Raw genomic sequence first — 24,652 nt, 5'->3', positions numbered from 1 at the left:
TTCAAAATTCTACTCCATATTCACTTGACGTTTAGTTTGTTTGTCTTATGTAATAATAGTACGATTGGACGACAGCTTATCTTACCGATTTCTTGTAGGTCTATTTGTTGTGTGTGTTTCGGCTAAATAAGAATTAGAGAATTTTCAAAAATAAACAGTAGCGTATTGTTATATTGATAACAAACCGATTTTTTCAAAAGTAATGATAATGCTAATGTGCCCACTGAATTATTTCATTAAAACAAAATGATTTCTTATCGTAAAATAAAGAAGGTGCTTTGATAAATTGAGATTGATATTTGATATTTTCAATCGAATTTGAATCTAACCCAAATAATATTTTTTGAATAGTGAATTTATTCAATTAAAATTTTATTAGGAGATTTTGAAATTAAAACGAATCGATATTGACTTGTATAATGTTGTAAACAAAGCAACTATTAGACTACTAAGTCCAGTGTGATATCACAGATAGTGTATTTCTCTCTTATTCGAATGTCGTTGACTCTTTGTTAAACCTCATATAGAAGCTTTGGAACATCTGGACATGACAAAATGAATACTCGGAGGATATAAGCCACTGGTGAAAACCTTTTTGGTGTTCGGCCGAAACTGGGATTGAACCCATGGGCATTTGAATTTTTCCTTTAAACCGATAAACCACAAAAGTTCGTTTACATTTTAGGCATAACATAGGTCACTTGCGCAGGATGTGCTTCATTGATGTCAATATTTTTTTTACCGCTTCTTTCAATGCTAACATCTCAACCTAAAAGATATTACAGTGATTAGGAAGTCTTTGCGCGAAATTAAGTTTCAGGACTTTTGAGTCAACATAAAAAATCACATTAGGAAACATCTGTATTGATATTTACAAGACCGCCGAATCCCTTGGATCCTTGGTTAATAAAGATATGGAGAAACTAATTATACAATTATTTTTCGAGCTTTATGGACAGATATAGATTAAGGAACATAGTTCATAGAGCCATTGAAAAGAAAACGCCAGATACAAATCTATACACGCCTGGACTGTACATGTTTCGGTTCGGGCGAATGAACCTTTCCACAGCCTTTAGTATAGATCTGGCTGGGAGAGATAACTCAATTTTGGGCCCTTTATGCTAACTCCTTATGGAGAAAACATTTGGGAAATTTCTTCTTACAAATTGAATCATCTTTTCTCCCACTGGACATCATCTTTTCATATAACTTACAAGTTCCTTAATCTTATTTTTATTTCGTTTTGTTACATAATAATGCAACAACACGAAATTTATTTTTAGAAAGCTAATTTGTTAGAATTCACCTAAGTGGTGAACAGTCGAACAATGCTTATTGTTTCTACAGTAAACTACAACAACATGTGACAACTTACAGAAACTGGTTTCCAGGATACAACAACAATTCTAACGCGTACATTAGTCGTGTTTTTCCTAGTTTTACGACGGACTCTTCGTTGCTTTTCTTTTTCTTTTCTTTTCAATGGCTCTATTAACCATGTTCCTTAATCTATATCTGTCCATAAAGCTCGAAAAATAATTGTATAATTAGATATAATGTATTTGGACGTCAATTGCTTGTTTCGGTATCAGGCTAACATGAAATATGATATGGAGAAACTATAAGTCAAAAAGGGTTTGCCATTCTCTGCCCGTGCTTTCTTTCTACCGTTGTTGGCTGTTTGGCACATTTATATCTTAAGACCAGAGATGCAACATGGCATTAAGGGCATTTTTACCTGCGATACTGAGATATACAGAGTTGTCATTAGCCGAATTGTTTATCTAAAAGCTCTCGTCCATGCGATTTATGAAGTAAGGACTGCAACAACTGGCACTTTGAGTTTAAAGTGCAAGTTCCTGCATAAGTTATTTTGCACACTCACCAAAGAGAATTCGATGGCCACTAAGTGGATGTAAATATATTACGCTTTTTACAGCGTCTTCACATGTTAGTTCTGTCTCTGAAAATAGTACGTACACAGAAAAAAATTCCGTAGTTAAACTAACTCTAAATTTAACAAATTTATTTGGTAGTAGTTACATTTTATTATTTTTATCGAAACTTTTCACAGCTTAATGAAATCTTACTTTTTTAAGTATGTCTCAAAAATTTTATGAACTAACCGTGGGTATAAAGTTCAATGACCGTACACATAAGTTCAATATGAACTAAAGCAAAAGAAGATTTCCCAAAAATAGTAAGAATGAACTACTGTATGGTTAAAATGGTCATGATTTGGCGCCAATGATTTTCTTCTTTACTTTTAGTTAATTTTTTCTTCTATGAGAGGATGTAATTTCGTGAACTGAAGTTAAAAAGTACAACAGGGCATGAAAATTTCCTGGTTTTAACAACGCTTTGTGGAAATCTCAAAATGTGGAGCAAAATTTAGTTCAATTTTCGTGCGAGGTAGTTCATTCTTCCTATAAAACAGCTCACTTTTTTTGGGTTTGGCATTTAGCGTTGAGAATCTCTAAAAAATGGGCTTTTTTGTCACGTTTTTCAATCTTCATTCATTGCAATAATTTAATTTTTTCCATAAAATTGTGAATTTCCCGTTTTATTCAGAAATATTTTAAATTAACAATAATTTTTTTTCTTAACTTTGAGTCACTCCATCGTAGAAAATTTTCTAAGCCTATTTTTAGGCGTTGCACTCGACTTATCGGTATTAATTTAATTGAATTTAATTGACTTTGAATAAAAATAAATGAATTAATAATTCAATCACTCGTAGTTGAAGCTTTGTTTACTGATTCGATCTAACTGTCGGAAGTGTATATGCTTTTATTTTCAGTAAGTTAAAAATTTTAATATCTTCTCCCTACTTTCCATACTTCCTTCTTAAACATCTTATCATATTTGGTTATCTAATTGTGGGCTATTAACAAATGAAGTACCATATAACCTGCTATATATATATTTTTTTTTTTTGACAATAGTTGCCCAAGATTAGTCACACATTTTATAGTTTAAAGGCTATTTAAATATAGTTTTGATTTTTATGTTCTAAACAAAAAAAACCTTTTGAGAAATATAAACAATGGTCATAACCAAGTTACCAAGTCAACACATTTCAATAAAGGTTGATCCAGTTACGTAGACTCATGGGGACTTATCTTATCGCATACCACATATGACCGCCTTGGATTGTTTCTCATTTATATTTGTTTAGACTCGACATCATTTACTTTATTTATTTTTCAATTTACGAAACCAACCGGCAATTTAAGTAAATAAGGCATTTGTATTAATGCATTATCTGGAGAGAACGTCTCTTTGGCAGAATTTTCAAATAGGATGTTAACGAGCTAGAGAGTTATTCACAATTTAATAGAGAGTTAGTAATATCATATCAAATGGTTCAAGCAATGTTAAGTAGTGGTCTAATATACGTTACTGTAAACAAGAACATATAAATGTGGAGAGATTAGGGCGAGAACCTATGCAGTGAAAACTAATACTCTCTTCAGAAACAAATCATGTTTGTTCTCAACGACTTCTTTACACTCGAAGAAATAAAATTATAAGGGAAATATAGAATTTGCTATGGCTCAAATTTTAATTCGGAGAAAATACTTGTTTTCTATCATTATGGCAATTCAACAGATATAATTGAAGCAAAGGCTAGAAACCCCACACATTACAAAGGGAAAAGCTATCCCTTTTATCAATAAGAACTTCATAAAATCATTGAAAGAACCACTCCTAAATCGTTGATGCAAAGAAATTAAAACTTCACCCAAAAAAAACGTATACACTTGCACATTGTTTGATCCACGTTTTTATTAAACTTTATTGTGAGTCATTAAAATTTCTTCTGTTGGTTTTTGAGTAAAAACAAAAAACATTTTTTGTGGAAATATATATGTTCTTTGTCGAATCGAAATACAAAAAAAAAAAAAAAAACGATGAAAATTGCAGTCAAGTGCAACTATTCACTTGTTGGGTGATTGCTAATAACGCTGATGTGCTTGCTGCCGTTTGTTGGACATTGGTGGTGGGTCGTTTCAGTCGAAATCCACAGTCTAGTCCACTTGGTAGAGAGTGGTATATTAGACTAAGCGCATTTGTTGCATGCCCACTATAAGCTGATTGTATTTTTAGTATCCATTACGTTGGCTGGTTAGTTGGCGTTGAAAAGTTTAAATTGTTAACGGATAGAAATGTATTATTAAACCATTCCTAAAATAATTACAAATAATATGAAACCTACACGAAAAAATTGCAGTGGTTCAAGCTGCGGCATTAAAATGATGGCTTTTTATTTACTGCAGATATAAGACAAATATTGATATTTACGAACTAATAGATGATTTTAATTTGATTTGTCCTTTGATATTCGATCAACAGCTATTTGAATTATATGAAAAAAAATCGTCTTTAAATGACAATGAATTGCTATTAACGGGGCCGACATAGATTTTCGTAAAAAAGAATTTAATCAAATTTTTAATTGAATATGAGAAATATATTCGATTAAAAATTAATTGATTCAATATAATAAATAAATAATACAAATTAATCGAATCAATTAATTTTTTTTTAAATCAATTAATTTTTAATTGATAATTTATGTTATCATTTCGGTGATAGAAAATATATTTTTTCCTGTGATCAGTTTAGGCCATAAGAGCAAGCAAATGAACCCAAATCCCAAAGGACATATACAGGTGAACACAGAATAACCTTCTGAATCGATCCATGGAAAATAGAAATTTATACAAAGTTTGTCTTTCTTTGTTGCAGGTGCGATGAAACACTCAGAAGTGGCACTACCATTATTGACAGGGAATAATTCAGCACTGAAAATGTGTTCGGTCGAAGCTGGGATCGAACCATGACCCTTTGTATCAAAGTCGGCCATGCTAACCAATGCACCACAGTGGCTTCTAACATATTCATATGAAGATGTACCTACTATAAATATTGGTTATATGCCCTTCATGTATATCACAGCTCAGAACACCTACTGAGGCAAATTAATCTTTATTTGCATATCTACTTGTTGTACACAAAATACAATTCCTAGTTCTAAACCTATCTTCATTAAATTTGGTACAGAGTGTTTCAATTATTTAATTTTTGTTTTTCTTTTTTGACAAATTTGAGAATATTACGCTTATAGCAGGTTTGCTGATAATTCCCCGGTCTAACAAAGAAAAACATTTTTTTTTGTCAAAATTCGTTTTTATTATTCAACATAGTTCCTTTCAAGAGCGATACAACGATTATAACGACCTTCTAATTTTTTGATACCATTTTGGTAGTACTCCTTCGGTTTTGCCTTCGGTTTTGCCTCAGTTTCGGCGATCGCCTCTTCATTGCAGCCAAATTTTTTCCCTGCGAGCATCCTTTTGAGGTCTGAGAACAAGAAAAAGTCGCTGGGGGCCAGATCTGGAGAATACGGTGGGTGGGGAAGCAGTTCGAAGCCCAATTCATGAATTTTTGCCATCGTTCTCAATGACTTGTGGCGTTGTCTTGGTGGAAAAACACTTTTCTTCTTCATATGGGGCCGTTTTGCCACGATTTCGACCTTCAAACGCTCCAATAACGCCATATAATAGTCACTGTTGACGGTTTTTCCCTTCTCAAGATAATCGATAAAAATTATTCAATGCGCATCCCAAAAAAAAACAGAGGCCATTACTTTGCCAGCGGATTTTTGAGTCTTTCCACCCTTCAGAGACGGTTCACCGGTCGCTGTCCACTCAGCCGACGATTGGACTCAAGAGTGTAGTGATGGAGCCATGTTTCCATCCATTGTCACATATCGACGGAAAACCTCGGGTGTATTACGAGTTAACAGCAGCAAACCCCCCTCAGAATCATCAACACGTTGTTGTTTTTGGTCAAATGTGAGCTCACGCGGCGCCCATTTTTCACAGATCTTCCGCATATCCAAATATTGATGAATGATATGACCAACACGTTCCTGTGATATCTTTAAGGCCTCTGCTATCTCGATCAACTTCATTTTACGGTCATTCAAAATCATTTTGTGGATTTTTTTGATGTTTTCGTCAGTAACCACCTCTTTCGGGCGTCCACTGCGTTCACCGTCCTGCGTGCTCATTTCCCCACGCTTGAAGTTTGCATACCAATCAATTATTGTTGATTTCCCTGGGGCAGAGTCCAGAAACTCATTATCAAGCCAAGTTTTTGCTTCCACCGTATTTTTCCCTTCAGAAAAAGTATTTTATCAAAACACGAAATTCCTTTTTTTCCATTTTTTTCACAATAACAAAAGTTGCTTCACAAAAGACGCTCTATCTCACAAACCAATTGACTTACAGACGTCAAATTTTGACACGAATTATTTGAAGGTTGGTACTATATAAAAATAATATGCATTTAATACTAGCGACGCCATCTATGTATCAGACCGGGGACTTATCAACCAACCTGTTATATTAACCACAATTATTTAAAAATTATTAACCCATTTTTTGGCACATTATAATACTTTTTAATACGGCATTCACATTACACTTCCAAAATCTACTTTATTTAGATTTCAACTGTCATTTGCCTTACAAAAACAGATTTCAAATCTCGAAAGTCTCATAAAATCATTTATATCGGTTCAAATTTGTACAGTACAGCTCCGTTCATTGTCATCGGATTTATCTTGGAATGATCCAAATGCAATAAAAATTTATAAACTAATTTTTCAGATTTGCTTATGATATCATAAAAACTTATTGTATATATAGTATATTTTAAGTTCTATTCAATAAAATCTTCTACTTTACTTTCATCAGAGAGACTCGTTTAATATATATACATATTTATTTTTTCATCTCTCCAAACCAGTCTGCTCAAATATTTCAAGTACCTAATACAACACACGTTATTATTATGATCGTCATCATCATTAGTAGAGATGTTTTCAACAGCTAAAGTTGGTTGCCCACAATTCTCATGACATTGATAAGAGGAGCTAAGAAAAAAAACTCAAGTCGCTATATCAGACAATGCAATGTCATTTCTTATAAGATGAAATTGCCAACGAAACTTGGAAAACGACCAGGCATAATAACCAACTAAAATGCAAGTCATACCATACTCCCCATTACCAGCCCGACTTCTTACCAAATCCCTTGGTCTCGATGACATTAAAAGAGAGCCCAAGGTGCATCATCTTTGTCTGCCACCTTCTGCGTACCATCAATTGCATTAAATAACTTTCACTAATAGGATGGATGATGGTTGGTTGGTTTACCTTTTCTTTTACAACTTCTCACCATATAATATCCCATATCAAAAAGATATGTATAGACTACCTTCTTTCATTCCAATGACGCTTTTGTTGATGAATTTTTGTAATAATAAACACAGGTAATAAAATGAAGAAAAGCGAATTATTAACATCGTCAGCATCAGAAAATGACACAGTGAAGATTTCGAAATTTGCCTTTAGGCTAATTTCGTTTTCATTCGCACCAAACGAACAAATATTTTGAAAATGTATTCGATTGAAATGCAAATGGATTCATTTTGAAATGCGTTTTGTATGCACTGAACCATTGAACTATGATGATGATGGTGATGACATGAGGGAATAAGTACCCAAGCCCATCCATAACATTTGTATTCACGAATCCAAATTAGCTCGCATCAAATACCCTCAAAGTTTATTTTATTGGCGGATGTATTCTTTTGTTTTCGATTTTTTTTTGTAATTTCTGTTCAATTGCCCGGCCTGGCCCTTTTCTTTAGCGAGTTTTTTTAATTTGGTCACCTGCCTATGCATTTATTACCCAGATAATGGTGATTAACTCGATTGGGAAGCCAAAAAACGTGCTTAAATGTTAAACTTTTAAAATATTCGATAACTTTCATGTCTCTTCATAATGCATTCAAAATTCGAATTTATTTGGGCGAACCATTCGTACGCATAGCAGCTTTTTATTTAACTGACTAGAAGCGATCATGAAATTTTGAATATAATATTATATGCATTTTGTTATGTAATTTAAAATTCGGATCCACGCCATGATTAAGCTTGGATGATAGTCTACACAGAAACAAATATATTTGAAAAAATCTTTTAATTTATTATTTTTGTTTCTAATTTAATTAAAACATTTGTTGAAAAAATAGATTTGATATTTTGTCTGTCTTGACTGGGCAACATCTATCATATCAAAGAGTCTAGAGAAGTTTTATTTGTAACTCATCTTTAAGAAAGTCAATCGTATAGTGGACAGTATACTTAAGGAAATAAGTGAAACATGTGGTCATTGGAGAACAAAAATAACTTAATTACCGTGTGTTTGGAACTATACTCGGTGATGCATGCTCATATTTTCGCACAAACCAACTTAGTGCTAGGCATTAAGCCAAATACTAAGATCATGCTTTCGCACGAAAAACTGTTATACTCCATATAAAAGCGGAATAACTGCGAAATCTTTGTTTTGAATTTTTCGAACAGAGAGTGAATTCTGAAATTTTCGCATAAGAAAATTAGCACGCATATTATTTCGCACAAATAAGTTAACAACCCTATTCACGGTCTTATAAGCTTATAATCGTTTATCGCAGTAACGAACGTAGTACTAAGGATTATAAAATTTTACCTCTTTGATGCACATTTTATTAAAACTTTATGGGAAATAAAAAAACAATTTTTCACAAAGTTTATATTCTTTACAATGGGTTATTAGAGAAAAGTAATCGTGGAAAATGGCGATTTTAGCAACTAATTTCGAACTTAATACCCACCTTTAGGGACTGTACATTAGTTTTTCTCTTTTATACGAATTAAACGAAAAGACGCAAATTTTAATCGCCACTAAAACTATTAAAATAAAGTTCATCCATATTACGGAATTTATATAAAATAAAATTTTCCTAATTATGCCAATATTTGTCTTAATGGAGGAAGAGTTAGGATTTGTAATTTTTAGCTGAAGCTAGCTTTTTTGAACTGATATAGTATGTGACAAGTTGATAACATTTGTATCCTAGTTTTAAATATATCAATTATTAATTAGTTACTTCCTTGAAATATTTTTACTGTAAATAGACGGCGATCTTCGAATCAAAACCAAATTTTCAAAACTCGATGCAAACTTTGGATCCCCTTGCACGATGCTTTAATGTAGGGGAGTGAGTCTCTCCAACTTATCAATTGACCAAAGTTCATTTCATTTTAATTCATCTCAAAAACTAATTAGAAAACCGAAATTTGAAGCTTATATAAAAAAATGAATACAATTAAAATAAAACAAAAATAAACACACATTTTAAAAAACCATTAAACCCTCACATGACTGATAGTAGAGTTAGCTAGATGGTTTTAGTAAAATAACAACAACAGATACATATATGAATTGTCAGACAGTTGTGTCCAATGACTGTCACAAAACAGTGACAACGTAGACAAAGAGAAAAAGAGTGAGTAATCCATCAAATCATTGAAGCAATACTCTTTGAAGCGATAATACCCATACATCCAATGATATATGCGAGAAGACTCTTCTTCTTCTTCTTATTAGTAAAGCTCTCATTGTAAAAAAAAAGAGAAGTACAAACCAAAATTTCTAATACAACAGTAAAGCCGGTTTTGCTTTAATGTTTTTTTCTTTATTTTCCATTGCAGGCAAATATTTACAGGGAGCAGGGGGAACTCTATGGGGGTCTGTAGAAGCAAATTTATTTAAGATGAAATAGAAAACAAAGGCTAAGGCAAACGAAAAAACTACTCACACAAAGAAACAAAAGTCAAACGGCAAAAATATTTGTGAATGCAATGTGATGAAAGCCTCTCTCGCACATTAAATGGGGAGTTGTTGGATTGAAGCAGTAAAACTGAAAAACTACTGTTGTCATCATCAAAAGACGAAACTACGACGACGTCAAAAAATTAGTTAAAGACTAAACAATAAACAACAAGTTGTTACAAATTTCACCTTTTTGGCTTAATAGAAAAAGAATCATTGTTTGCCACTTTGGCCTCTGTTTAGTTTTGGAAACTTTCGACAAAATTCAATTCAAATATGGATGTGGCTGCTTAATTTCTATGAATGCTTACCGTTTGATATTTGCAGTAACTGAGGACGGACTGATAATCAGTGCCAAAACAATTATGAATGAATCGAGCTCTTTTATAGTTGGACGAATGGTGAATGTTGTTCCTGGTGACTGGTGATATTGCTGTTGACTCTTCTCATTTACGGTCTTTTATCTATTTTGTGTTTTGCTATTTATAAGTTTTTTTTTTTATTCACCAAAACACTAAAATTTGAAATGGATTAGAAAATATATGGACATACTATAGAGTTGAGAACAAAGCATATTTAAGAATATATGTATTAATATCCAAAACGAGTTAATCGCGTTTTACACTTTACACCTTTTGTTCTTTTGCCAGATACCGAGACGTGCCACAGCACGTATTGGAAACTTAATTAAGTGTATTTTTATTATCTTTACTTTATTTACTTCAGTCTTATGAGGCAGGCAACCGACCGAACAAACGCACTTGCTATTTATTTCTTAAATCCGATACTAACTTTTCGTCTTCCACCGTACTCCATAACCATCATACATGTTTCGGGAGTAACAAGTTGCTGCACCTGGCTTCATATATCTCCCCGTTGTGCTATTTTCACCATGGCTTAGTTTATTGCATTTTGTGAAATTGTTTTAGTGTTGACTTAATTAAGACTCGGTCGTCTGATATGACAGTCCGTCCTACAAGGGAAAACAGCCCTGCCAAAATTATAAACTAAATTTCAAACACAAATAGAATCTTGATCAACCACCGAGTACACAAATTAGTCACAAGAGTAATACAGATGCGAGCAAATACAAGAATTGGTCGTCTGTTATCAGTAAACATTGTCTGTTTTTGATTTCAAGACAAAAAAATTCAATAGAGAATTTCTAATATTTTGATATAATTGATTTTGTATTCCATTAAAAGACCTAGCAAAATTGTTTTCGAACTCTTTCTAAAACCCTTCAGTCGTCTAATTTAAACAAAAAAAAATGGAATGGACCTTTACGTTTGATGAAATCACATCTTTGACTGTTGAATTGATAATTTTTAGTTTGGTGTTACTTTGCTAAGAAATAAGTCTCTAAATAATAGCAGTCGGTATCTGCTGCTACATTCTTATAATTACACTACCCCTAGGCTCAAATTAAGTTGTCAATATTAAAGCTATTATTGGCGAAAGTCTGAGGACGAAAGGAAACATTAATTGACTGCTGAAATAGTAAATCTGCTGGTATTGAAAAGAAGACATTTAACTACCCTGGTGCAATGCTTCCATTTCAGTTGAACATCAAGAAGCTTTTCAGCTATGTTTAATCTCCTCGCAGTAATGCAGCTGTTAGAAAGCTTCCCTAAACTTATAATGGGGCAACATTCATTGATAATGATTCACTATATCCATAGGAAACAGCCTGCTAAAATCAGCAATCGGTGTCTGCTGTTATATTTTTGAAATTAGTAACATTTCGTACACTTTTTAGGTTTCAAAATGTTACCGAAAGGATTTTCAACAAACAAGAATAGTTCTTGAAACTTTCATAGTTCTTGAGCGAAGACAAGGAGATTACCATTTTTTATTGTAGTCGAGCTTTTACAAATATCAGACATTTTCGGCAAACAAAGACTGCCTTTTATTTTTCAGCATACTTTTTATTGTGTTGGCAAATTCATCTGCTGGGACTACTAATAAATATCTTTGGGTGTATATGAGACATCATAATTAACAATTTTGTAATTTTAAAATAGTTAAAATCTATAGAATACAATGGACTAACATTAAGATTGGTATTATGTCCACATTTGAGAAAAATGTTTTGTCACTTTATATATGAGATAAAAAATAATTGTAAAGGTAGGCTATTTTAGTTAGCAGTAGCTGATTTCACCTTTGATGCACATTTCTTGCTATTTAACAAGTGTTCTTGTTGTAACAACTAACCAATTTCTTTAGGTGTATTGAGTATTCTATGACTGCAAAACTCTTCTCCTTATTTTCACAAGTTTGAAAGTTTTTTTTATTAAAGGCTGGTATGCACCTCTAGCGAAAAATTTCATTCCCATAAGAAATGCATTGCTATTTATTTTTTTTGTTATTTTTTTTGTTGTAGACTTAAATAAATTTTTGCTACCGAAAATTTCGCTAGAGGTGCATACCGGCCTTAAAGCACAATTTCTCAATAACGAATCGCTATAGACCAATTACATTTCTTTTGCAATATCTCGTTGGAGAATACAAATTAAACAGGATTCTCCAAATAAAGCTACTTTCTACTAACTGACATTTTCGAAAAACTTTAGTTGTCATAAATAAAAAATTGCGTTTTTCTTTGCAACAGATTTTTATTTGGTGTTTTTCAGCAGGATCGGTTGAATAGCATAATAGTTTTCTCCTCTCAGCAGATTAAAACGTGCGCATATTTGCAATTTGACGTTTTACACATACACTTTGTCAAAAATCATAATTATTTTGTATACATATTAAGTTACTCCTTCAATAAGACCTATTTCTCTTGTTTTCTCTAAATGCCATGTTATAGCAAGTATCTCTCATCACCGGTAACAGCAATCTCTCACTAACATTTTCTGTAATGATGTTAACTTAACAGTTGTTGTGTTAAGTTCTTGGCTTCAATAGATACACTTTGAGCCATGGTTTATAAACAACAGAGGTATGCGTCTACTCGTTCGGCATCTAATTCTATGGCTCTGCTTTTGTTGTATATGTATTTGGATTTCTACGTAGCATTCTCTTCTACTTTAAGGTGAATGCACCCTCTTTCTCTTTTATTGTAAAATTCTGCTTATTCTTCTTCGTGGTGCTAAAGAACAACTACACATATTCAGAAGATATAAAAGTTGGCAAAAAGTATATTTTTTTAACAATTTTTTTCAATGGAGAACAGGATGGCCTTAGGCTGGGCAGCATTGTGGAGTGGGACGACTAATAGCAATTCGGATTTAATTATAACTAATAAATGTTCATTAGCATTTGTAGAAAGTATTAAAAGATATTAATGTTATTTATTTCGAGGTCCAGGCATTTGTGTTTATTATGTGTGTGTATGTGTACGCGCTAGAACATTTTAAATATGAAACGGTTAATCCGACCAACTTCATCTTTTTATGGCTTTTGTATCTTTACTATTTCTTCTTCTACATTTTCAAAACAGGTTACATAAATGGGTCACTTCTCACTTCACATATTTTCCAACAGGTTGGTGGTTAGTTTGTACTACTCCATCTCATAATGCACTTCCTGGTTTCGATTTGGTCTACTGGTTGATTTCTACGCGCTGCTGCCACTGCCTGTATCAATGCATTTTGGAAATATTTTCTAGTGATTTATTGGCATTAAATGTAGGTATTTGTTTTCGTATTTGCTTTGTTGGTTGTTTTATTGTATTCTCTTTCATGAAATTGTTGCTTTGCTATAATTTTATTATTTTTTCACATCAGTTATTTTCTGCGTGTACACTGTTGGTTGTTTTTGGTCTTGTTTGGTGGTGTGTACACCCTTTTCACATCTATTTCTTTTTTTCTGTTATATTCTTGTCGATTTCCTGTTGTTACTCTCACCACTTTGGTTCACTGGTTCACGATATCGAATTTTTATTTCCGTTAAAAACAACTTAACACGACGACAGGTAAACTCGAACTAAGTGTAACGTTATGTTATCTGTTATGGCTAGCTGGGCTGGATGGCTGACTGTTTAGCTCTTCTTCATGCCGTTTGCATTGTTGTTATTATTGTTGGCATATTCGTATTCTATGGATTGTGGCCAGTGATCTTTCAATTGTGTAAGTGAGACTTGAACGCATTTGGAAAAGAGAGGGAGTACGAGTTTTGAGAGCGATTGCAAAGTTTGAAGTGACATTTGCACAGTGGAAGACAACCAATATTAGCAGCTTCAAATATATCTGCGGACTTATGACAAAACCTCATAACTCGATATAGGACAATCTCCCAAAAATTTTATGTTGTGTGTAGTTTTTGAAGGCGCATCTTCCTGTCGTTACATATTATTGATATCTGCCCTAGATCGGCAGATATAGAACCGTGCAAAAGACAACTTGCGAATTTTGAAGTCAAACTTTGACAAAACAACGTACACTATATCAAACAATTTATTTGAAACGAATAGGCCATGTAGTTTCTGAGATACAATGAAATATAGCTTTAACAGTTTGGTACTTTGGTGTACGGACAATTGTTTGAGATAGTGTATCTCATCTTGTAAAATGTATTCAAAAAACTGATATTTTTGACAAAACAACATAAGCCCAGCGAAAACTAGGTAACCACATCTGATTACAATTTGCATTACCAGGAGTAAAGCTGTCATTACACATTGCATTACATTGTGATGATTTATAATGACTAACTTGTAATGACAATATTAAATACTTCTTGGTAATTTTCGAACTGTTATTCTCAACATGTAATGCATTTGACTGTTAATGACTTAATAAAATGGAATAAATGATGGTATCATTAGGTATTATTATACAAATAATCGAGCATTTTCTTAAAAAAAACTCAAAAAGTTAAATAATATTCTTCATGAATATTACATAATAATTGTGTTTTAAATTAATGACATTAACATATTGTGTTTTAAATAAATGCTTTATTATACCTCATTCCCATTACACTTTCAAAATCGACTTTTACTAGATTTCAACTGCCATTTGCATTATAAAAAAGGGAGTTAAAATCCACTTTCCTCCTAGGACATGCGTGTGTAAATGTAAACCGGGGCGATGTCAATTAATAAGTGGTAATTAATTTTTAAATGGGCTTACCTACAAGCTTACCGGGTAATGAGAGTTTTTGCTGGGAGTATACATATGGTTCCAATAATTGGCCAAATCTGGTCAAACTTTCAATGGGCAAAGTTTTAAAGCATTAAAAATTAACTGACGTGAAAAACTGCATAGCAAAAGAATTTTTGTACTTGTAAGATCATTTTTAATAAAATAAAAATAAAATCTGTCTCATACACCCCAGCAATATTTATTTTTCGCAAATTATATACCATATTTTGTTGGCTCAAAACGGTTTCTAATTGATCAGAAAATTAAATTGCTTCATTAAGAAGAAACCACTGTTGAACTTTTCGGCGCATTACATGTATGTGCTATATTCTATTCAATTTTTCTATTCTAAACTGACTCAAATGGCTCAACATGGAAACTGTTACACAAGTCTCAATTTTTCCATGATTTTTATACCTCAAATGTGAGGGTATAACATTAATATGCATGGAAATGTTGTTACCACAAACATCGGTCCTATATATACTCATTTACCCTCCCTAAGTCGATCTATCCCGCCTATTTTCGTGAATAGGGCCATATTAGCATTATCTATAAGAACAAATTATTCAAATATCGCCGAACTTTTTCATTTATTAATCGTTTATTATTAATTATTAAAAATGTTTTATTTGCCCCGTTTAAATCTCCAAAAATATCATAGAAATTAGTGTATAACAGTGGCACATGGAAACATGGTCAAAATTCCCATGGTTATTGAAAATTGACAATAGATTTAAAGATCATCCCCTCAGATTTTTTAAGCCTCCACAAAAACATTTGATGGATCGGAAAGCTTTAACGCGATAGTCCAAATTAAATTTTTGAAAAAAAGTTGCTGAGCGATTGCATACTATGATAATCAGATCTCCTGCATTTTTTTCTATGGTTCTGCTATATTCCGTTTTAGTAGATATTGTCACGTTGTATTAAAAACATTCTTAAAAATTTCTCATTTTTTGTTCCATACATTTTATTGTTTCTCGTTTATTCCAGTATCGATCAAATTTAGAAAGCAAAATGGGTTAAAATTGTCCACAGTAATGACGAAAAAGGAAAACATTTTAAATTGAGTTTCAAGATGACAATTGAAAATTTTATATGGCGAAATTTGTAATTTACAATAAATAAAAATATTGTTTTTTTTTGTTTGTTTTAAAATTAAAAGTAAACAATAAAATGGCATATCCAATTTTACTTATACAATTAATTGCTGTTTTCCATTTTCATTATGTGAGTGTGTGAGAGGAAACAAACCAAATGTTTCCGAGTTAAAAACTACAGCTTATAAATATAAAGCAGAAAATCTATTCAACCAACGCATGTCAATTTAAATTAAAAAAATTATATTATTAATAATAATAATAAAGAGGGGGCATTGATAGTTCGGTCGTTTGTCTGCTTTTGATAAATTGTCCTTGGTACTTGTGAAGATAGTTGATTCAATTCAGCAAAACTTCCAGCGATTGCCGCACTCGTTGCACATTACAAACGTGGTCATAGGTTCATCAGATGACCGTGTCTGCAGTTGATTGTAGGTGCAGTTACGTTTCTTACATTTGCCACACTTGAGTAAATCTGTCTTAGTGCCTTGGACTGTAGCCAATTGGGCATCATTGATAGCTTCCTTAACAAATTTCTCACGAACCTTTTTCATTTCGTCACTAGCCATTTCCTCCGGTGTCATTTTTGCCAGTTGTTGAGCTGTTATAGCGCCACACATGTAATTTCCACGTAGAGTGGGGTTCTTCGGATCCTTCAAATTGGCTACACGAGAACGGATACGATTTTTGTACTTCATGTCGGTGTTTTTGAACTCGGCGTATATGGCGTCCTCTAACTCAGAGGCCATTTCCTCTGGTTCTGGACATCCCTCTGGAATTTCCCCCACCTTTAGAGCATTGCAAAGCATTTCGCGACACTTCAGACGCACGGCATCATTCACGCCTGACGAGGCAGGGAAAGAAGTCTGTGTTGGTTTTCGTTCTTCTTTGGCCGATGAGGAGGACGAAGATGATTTCTTATCATCCTTTTTGTCTTTCGATGATGAGGAAGATGAGGACTTTTCCTTGTCTTTACTAGATGAGCTCGATGACTTGCTTGATGATTTACTGGAGTCTTTTCCAGAGGCAGCTGGGGGGGCTAGTAACCGCTTCCAGCTTTTAATAAGCGTTTTGGCAAGTGCTATTACTTCATCGTCTTTGCTGCTTTTTCTCAGTTCATTGACGGTCATACCAATACGTGTTTTTGTCAATATTTCCAAATTGATGTTCAGTGACTGTAATGCCTTCAGCAAATCCAAAGCCTGTTCCTGGCCCTGAAATGGGAAATTAAAAAAAAATTACAAAATATACAAAAGTTTGAGAGCCACTGTACATCGGTGCCGGCTGTACCATAAGAAAAAAAACAGACACAAGAAAGGCGCGCATGGTGTTTTGCGATATTATACCACGATATTTCAGGTACTCAGCACAGAAGAACATTATCTGGCACTTGAACTAAATGGCATTATCTAATTTAACACATAATTCACGTTTATCGCTAATTCTTGTCGAAAAGAAACTTACCGTGCCATCGTCGTTCGTAATTTTTCCCATTTTCTTCTGTATTTTGAAAACCTCTTCTTCGACACTCATTTTGCTCTTAGCTTCTGAAATCCAACACTATCTAATGTATCGACAACTCAGTTTTTTATATACAACTTTATTTTCGTTCCCTTTGGATTCTTTTGATATTACTTCTTCTTTGAGCACATCCAAATTCAAAAGCGTTCCATCGTCAAATTTCTGTGGCTTGGAGAAGGCTTCTCATTGCCATCAAAATATTTTTTGACGGCGTATTAGCAAAACTACCTTATTGACATCCCAATAAACACAGGGTGAGCGTTTTTGAAATGCAATAACTGTTCAGTTTGAGGCTAAAGGGCACCTTATACGGTCGGATAAACCCTGCGACACAACACGTTGCGATTGTATAAGGTCGATTGTATAAGGTCGTGTTCGGCTGTCGCGGGGACGTGTTGGCATAAAATCAAAACAACTTTGATTTTTTCTGGTTGGGTGGTACAAATCATTGAGTGTAAGGGGATCAAAGACAAATTTATTTTTACATTAAAAACAGGCATTTCTGCAATGAAATTAATGACGGATCGCCAATTCTGGTTGAAAATTAAAGAAATATATAAATCTAAACCAGTATTGTGGCAAAAACGTGGAAAATATCCACTTCCAATCAATGGGAAACCAGGCGACAAGTATTTTAAATTCATCAAGTAATTTGTAATATATTAAATGTGGATTACTTCAGGAATCATTGTTTTGACACATATACCAGGATTTTTTTTATTATTTTCTTCCATTTTTTCAGTAAAAAATGGTTTCACCCATAAATCTTCGTACAACTTCATTGTTTGTTTATGCTTCTTCTTATTCTTTCATGTTGTCATCACATTTGTTCGTGCAGTGTAAGGGCAAAACTTGAACGAACACACAACAAATAGATGAACCTCTGTCGGAGTGTTTATCCGACCGTCTAAGGTCCGCTTAAATGTAATTTTCAACATAAATTGTTCTGACTTGAAACAGCTCATCTTCAATAAATCGTCAAATTGTTTGCGAATTACTTCCAATTTGCCCAAATGTTGACGAAATCATTGAAAAGGTGTTGAAGATAATATGAGAAAACATTGACAAAACACTACCCTAAAATGCAACGAAAAAACCATGTGGTTTTTAATACTTCTTTGTGCAACGAAGTTTGTGGTCAATTGGAAGAAATAAAAAGATTGGAAAATTTTAGACAAATAACTGAATTTATTCAAAATAGTTTATAATAATACGTAAGTGAAAATAAAAAATGAAATAAAATTTTAAGGAAGTCACTAAATGTATATCTCTTTGGCGAAAAGAGAAGTCACTAAAATCTTTGGATGCTACATTCTTGCAAACATTATGAAGCTGGCACGTTCCTAATTTCACATTGCCGCATATTAATTAATTTCAATGCAGTTTTATGAATAGGGATGCCAGACGTGCTCTTTTAAAGAGCACATGTGCTCTTTTTTACAAAATGTGCTCTTAAAACAAGACAGGCCAAAAGAGCACGCGAAAGTGCTCTTTTTTCTGCATCACAACAAATATTAATCAAATGGTAAAAGTAAACTGAAAATATGTAAATGTCGCACTAAGAGATTTTCCTAGCCGTTATTTTCTAATTAAATAGTGTGTTACTTTATATATCAGAGTCGTAGAAGAGCATGCCGATGTTGCTTCTTCACTTTGTACTCTGTTCTAAATGTAAACAAACTTCTTCAATAACGTTTTTCACAAAAACACCAAAAAATGACTTACAAAGTATTGTAAGAAAATTAGCATGAGTTGAAAGTGACTTATTTTATGTTTATGGTATGTACCTTTTTGCTTTGTTTAAATGAATTATATTTCAATTAAATTAAATGATTTTCTTTTATTTGAAAAAGTGTGCTATATTCCTTTTGTATGTGCTCTTTTTATAAGCTGAATGTGCTCTTTTTGCCTCTTTTAAATCTGGCATCCCTATTTATGAAACAAACAGGAAGGAAATCGAATTATCTCTGCAAAAGTGTTTAATGCGCTTTACAGATTATCAGTTATTCCGGACGACAGTGCTCGTGTCGAACATATCCCATATATTGTGCACATTATAAGTTAAGTCCGAAGGAATAATCGATACTGCTGCATGTTTATGGGATCGATAACACATTTACCGATTATTTAGTCATCGCCGACAAGTCGTATCGATCCGACACACTGTAAGATTCTTAACAAACCCCGAGATTCCGTCCGGAATAACTGATAGTCTGTAAAGCGCATTACAGACTATCAGTTATTCCGGACGGAATGTCGGTGTTTGTAAAGAATGTTACAGTGTGTCGGATCGATACGACTTGTCGGCGATGACTAAATAATCGGTAAATGTGTCATCGATCCCATAAACATGCAGCAGTATCGATTATGCCTTCGGACTTAACTTATAATGTGCACAATATATGGGATATGTTCGACACGAGCACTGTCGTCCGGAATAACTGATTGGAGGCAGCGTGCCTGGAAAAATATCTGAAAAAACAATCACTTTATTCCATTTCGAAAGTCGAAAATTGTTCACCATATACCTTTCACAATTTTAAGCGCAGTAATTATATATACTTTCGTTTTTATTTAACTAAATTATAATTGCGCTTTGCTTTTCACAAAATATAAAATGGCTCTTCTAACAGTAGTGATGGCAAAATACTTTCATCTACATTTTGTACTTTTAGATATGCTTCCCCCATCACAGTTGGCGATTGTTGTAGTGACATTTACGAGTCTGTGGTAGCGATGAGGATGAAATGCAACTTCGAAATGCTAGCAAGGATATTTAATTTTGAATTAGTTTTTTAGTGTATTATTTATTTTGACTAAAATGAATAAATTATACAAAATTAATAGAATTTTGGCTTTGACTTTCAATTAGAGTGGGGATACCATTTATACAAATTTTGGTTGAAAATGTTAATTTTTAATTTGACTCGCATCGAAAATTCTTTGAGAAATTAGCGATGAGATGCATTTCAATTTGAGGATAACACTTGAGAAATTATTGATGATGGGTTGAATTTTACTGTTGAGGGTAATGTCATTTTCTCAACTTGAATATTACCCTAATCCTTTGAAAATATGTTTGAAATTTAGCAATTTTCAAAAGTTTGTGTTTATTGGGATGCTACAGAACTTTCCGCAACTTATGCATCCCAGAGAAGCGTATTGAATATAAGCATTTCTCCAATGCTTGTGTTCATTCGTATAGTATTGAACGTTAACCTTCGCTTTTCGCATTGACATTTTCGCGATTACTTTATTAAAACAGTCCAATTTAAATTATAAAATTTAACACAATTGATGCGCAGTTTCTTGTTCCTTTAGATTTCGGCAAGACTTTACAGGAATGTGTTAGTTTTCATTTATAATTTTGGTTACTTCATGAATCGCGAAAATAAAGTGATTTTCAACTCGAAAACCAAACATAGTAACCCTGCCAACATTTTTTGAATTTGAGGACTCTTTTGAGAATCCCCACTACGTCGAAAACAATCATATACGACATCAAAAACTCGTCGGAAAAGCGCCGTCACTATTGAGAAGTTGTACCACGCCAAGTTACTACAAAAATGTTTCGCATGAGTGCAATTATTAGGTGCCTTTATAGATCAATTTAGAACGACGCCAATAAGGGACCCTCCAAACAATCAGAAAAAGTGCTTTTTCAGATAGTTGTAAAAGAATCATTGTGGTCGAGTAAAACACGTTTGTTTAGATATTTATTAATTTGATTAAACATTTACAAATTCTTAAAAATATAACATTTATACCACTATCACATTACATTTAACATAATTTTTGGCATTAATGATGATGTTGAGTTACAAGTAGCGAGTTACATGTTGTAGCGTCTATCAGCCAGTGCTTTTATTCCCAATGGAGGCAGCGTGTCTGGAAAAATATTTGAAAAACTATCACTTTATTCCATTTGGAAAGTCAAAAATTGTTCACCAATATACCTTTCACAATTTTAAGCGTATAATCATGTTTTCAGAACTTTATTTTCGTTTTTATTTAATTAAAATATAACAAGCTGGTTGCGCTTGGCGTTTCACAAAAAAATGGCTTTTTTAACAGTAGGGATGGCAAATTACTTGCATGTACTTTTTGATGTACCTTTTCATGATGGTTGAAGTGACATTTACGAGTCTGTGGTAACGATGAGGTTGAAATGGAACTTTGAAATGCTGGCAGGGAACCACCTTAACTTTTACTTGCTTTTACTACATTCATACTAGACAATCTCCGATTAAATCATGATTGTCTCGTAGTGGTTTTCATATCACAAATTTTCCCTGTTACTTTTTTATTATGGTATTTTAAGGGACGAAAATGCATTGGATTGATGATTTGGACCTTCTCTCCCCAATTTATTACGTTTTTGCATAGAAAAACATCAATTTCGGTTTTCACTAGGGAGGTACGAACTTTGCAAAAAATTAAAAAAAAACGAAAATATGGAAAATGATTGACATAGTCTACACGGTTTCATTTGCATTGATATAGGTGTATTTGAATTATAAAAGGTTTCAATAGATAACTGCTTTGGAAACAGAGCCGGTAATGATAAAAAGTACAACAACACCTTTCAACACCAGTGAATACATGTGTGCTTAATGAACACAGCTAAGTTGTCTACCCATCTGACCTAGTCAGTGTTGTCAAATCTTGTGAATTCAAAAAAAAAATATTATACAATTGTGTCACATACTGTATGTGCGATGTTGCTATAAGGATTATAAATTTAAATCTTTCTGAGTTAATTTTTGGATTCAATGTACCATTTTTCAGGCACGAAATAACTTTGAATACATAATGCGGTCAAGCTAGATAAAATAAAATTAGGTTTCATAGCATTTCTTATCATTGTTTTCACAAAGATGTTTATATCGAAAGCTTTTTATTAGATTTCGCTATAAACATCTTCTAGGAGGAATAACGCCTGAGGTGTTCTTGTATCAGCAATCGTAGCTTACGGAAAGTAATAATCAAAACCGTTATTTTATGGCCATCATAAATATAGCAAAGATAGGAGAACTGAAATCAAAGAATATCTAGAATTAATGGTAGTTTCCAAAATGTACAAGCAACTCTACATTAAAAACAGCTAGAAATAGTTGGCATCACTGATGCTTGTTTTAGAGGGGAACAAGAACCAGCATGTACTGCTGAAAGTTGGACTTATTGAAGAAATACAAAGATATTAGTGTCCTGAGGAAATATGGCCATGAACAGTTTCTTTAAAATCGTACCCCGGTTCGTGTTTAGTGCTGTCAAGCCAATACAAACACCTATTAAAAGATTTTACGGTAAGTTTTTCTATAAACGAAATTGGATATTGCATATGTTATTTAACAGCTAACAATCTTCTCCCCCCTTTGCACTTGATGCCGTAAAAAGCCCAGCCTGTTAAACGATTCTATAAACAAACATCAGTCCTCTATAATGATGGGAAATATGAAGTGACATTGGATCAAAGAAAGTTGAAAACCCCTAAGGGGGCTCCATTCACAGTTAAAAGTGAACCTTTGGCTATTGCCGTGGCCACTGAATTCGATAGTCAAAAGGAACACATAGAACGGTCCAAAATGCATTTATCGGCTCTATGCTTTACAGCCATTGATAATCCGAATAATCATTCGAAAATTGACATGGTAAACTATATGCTAAATTATATACCCACGGACACGGTACTCTTCCAGTATGACGATGAAAAGGATTTGCATGAATTGCAACGTAACGAATGGGATCCCATTATTGAGTGGTTTAATGAGCGATATGGTACCAACCTTACAAAAACAATGGATATTACACCGCCCAATGTATCTGCAGAGGACAAAATGAAAATTTCCAAATACCTACTATCTCATGCGGAAGAGGTTTTACATGGTATGATAAAATATAGTTGAGTTGAGCTGTATGAGTTTAATATGAGGTTCGTACATTTCTAGGTTTTGTATTTGCTATTGACAGTTTGAAATCAGTTGTCTTGGCCTTTGCTGCTATCGATCAACGAATTAGTGTTGATAAAGCAGTGACATTGTCCCGCCTGGAAGAAGAATATCAATTGAAGTTTTGGGGACGTGTAGAATGGGCCCATGACTTAAGTCAACAAGAACTACAGGCACGTTTGGCAGCTTCTGTTATATTCGTACATCTCAATCGGTCGGAATATTTCAAGAGAGAGAAAATTGTGGTTTAATTCCACATAGAATGGATGACGAAGGTATTGATGAAGGTCAAATTTCTAAGAAATTTTGATAATTGTTTACTATTCTTTATTAAGATGTTGAAGCTTATACTGTTAATACAAATGTAAAATAGTCTAAGAACGTGTTTAAATTTACTTATTCTAGGGTCTATTGGGGAAGTTTCAAACATTATGAAATATATTGGTATATTTAATTCATTCCCAGATTCCACCCTTTGGAAGCGAAACAGGACAGAGAATAGTGAACAAATTAGAAGTACATACAAGAAGATGTTGGATCAACGAGATCAGTTTTACTGAAATCGAATCGAAGTTAGCTTCGTCTTCTCAAGTTCCAATTTTTTAGTAACGAATAGCATGCAAAAAACCAGCTGAAATAGTTTAGGATGTCTATAAGGTAAATGCTATTATGTGATTCCTATAATGTAGTCCCAATTTCTAAATAAATATGTTGATAGCGTGGCAGGTATACTTGCTTTACCAGACATCTGGAGACATCACCGTCCATTGCCTTTTCAAAACTAATTTTTGAATTGACTTTTCCACGCGGTGTTGGTTTCGACTTACAGAACATTACAAGTCACAAATGTTGCCATCATTATCGAGAAATTTAATAACCATTCAAAAATTAGTTGATTTGCTTATCCTATTCCATACACCCAAAGAAATTTGTTAGTAGGGACAGCAGAAAAGTCTGCTAAAACAGCAGAAAGTCTGCTAAAACAGCAGAAAGTCTGCTGAAAAAGGGACAGCACTGTTTGCTGAAATAGTAAACATTTCCTTCTATTTTTTAAGCTCGATTACACTAAAACATGTCAACTTAGGAGCTATCCTTACATAATTAACACAATATTTTATGAATATCTATATTATTTGACCAAAAATCTGAATATTTATCGAATTGAGGCATAACAGCAAACAAAATGTTTGCTGATCGTTTTTAGGAGCTTGTGAGTATATTACAGAGCAAAAATATACCAAAAACTACTT

At 33.2% G+C, this 24,652-nt stretch overlaps 3 protein-coding genes across 3 annotated transcripts in view; 1 reads left to right on the top strand and 2 right to left on the bottom strand.

Moving 5' to 3' along the window:
- ck (unconventional myosin-VIIa ck) overlaps positions 1–13,665 on the bottom strand; it is a 43,462-nt gene extending 29,797 nt beyond the window's left edge. Inside the window, exons 1-2 of the mRNA XM_075293074.1 lie at positions 13,592–13,665; positions 10,049–10,251 (exon numbers count right to left, since the gene is read on the bottom strand). The gene's annotated coding sequence lies outside the window, so the exon portion shown is untranslated. The remainder of the gene's footprint in view (positions 1–10,048; positions 10,252–13,591) is intronic.
- A 2,113-nt stretch (positions 13,666–15,778) lies between these two features.
- On the bottom strand, positions 15,779–17,609 carry TfIIS (RNA polymerase II elongation factor). Its single transcript, XM_075293071.1, has 2 exons — positions 17,398–17,609; positions 15,779–17,147 (listed from the first exon to the last, which is right to left on the bottom strand). The coding sequence occupies exons 1-2, from the start codon at positions 17,464–17,466 to the stop codon at positions 16,278–16,280; spliced, it is 939 nt and encodes a 312-aa protein (XP_075149186.1). The 5' UTR covers positions 17,467–17,609; the 3' UTR covers positions 15,779–16,277.
- A 4,891-nt stretch (positions 17,610–22,500) lies between these two features.
- l(2)k14505 (ATP synthase mitochondrial F1 complex assembly factor 2 homolog l(2)k14505) lies at positions 22,501–23,783 on the top strand. The gene is made up of 3 exons (XM_075293072.1): positions 22,501–22,760; positions 22,852–23,340; positions 23,403–23,783. Exons 1-3 carry the CDS (start codon positions 22,673–22,675, stop codon positions 23,651–23,653), a joined length of 828 nt encoding a protein of 275 aa, XP_075149187.1. The 5' UTR covers positions 22,501–22,672; the 3' UTR covers positions 23,654–23,783.
- The last annotated feature ends 869 nt before the right edge of the window (positions 23,784–24,652 follow it).

The sequence above is a fragment of the Haematobia irritans genome, chromosome 2, assembly GCF_050003625.1.
Source record: "Haematobia irritans isolate KBUSLIRL chromosome 2, ASM5000362v1, whole genome shotgun sequence".
Lineage (NCBI taxonomy): Eukaryota > Metazoa > Arthropoda > Insecta > Diptera > Muscidae > Haematobia > Haematobia irritans.
This window is presented reverse-complemented; position numbering and strand designations above follow the sequence as displayed.

Coding starts and splice junctions, on each gene's coding strand:
- TfIIS (XM_075293071.1), bottom strand. CDS start 17,466: ATGAGTGTCGAAGAAGAGGTTTTCAAAATACAGAAGAAAATGGGAAAA. Junction 17,148..17,397: donor TTACGAACGACGATGGCACG/GTAAGTTTCTTT, acceptor TTCCCATTTCAG/GGCCAGGAACAGGCTTTGGA.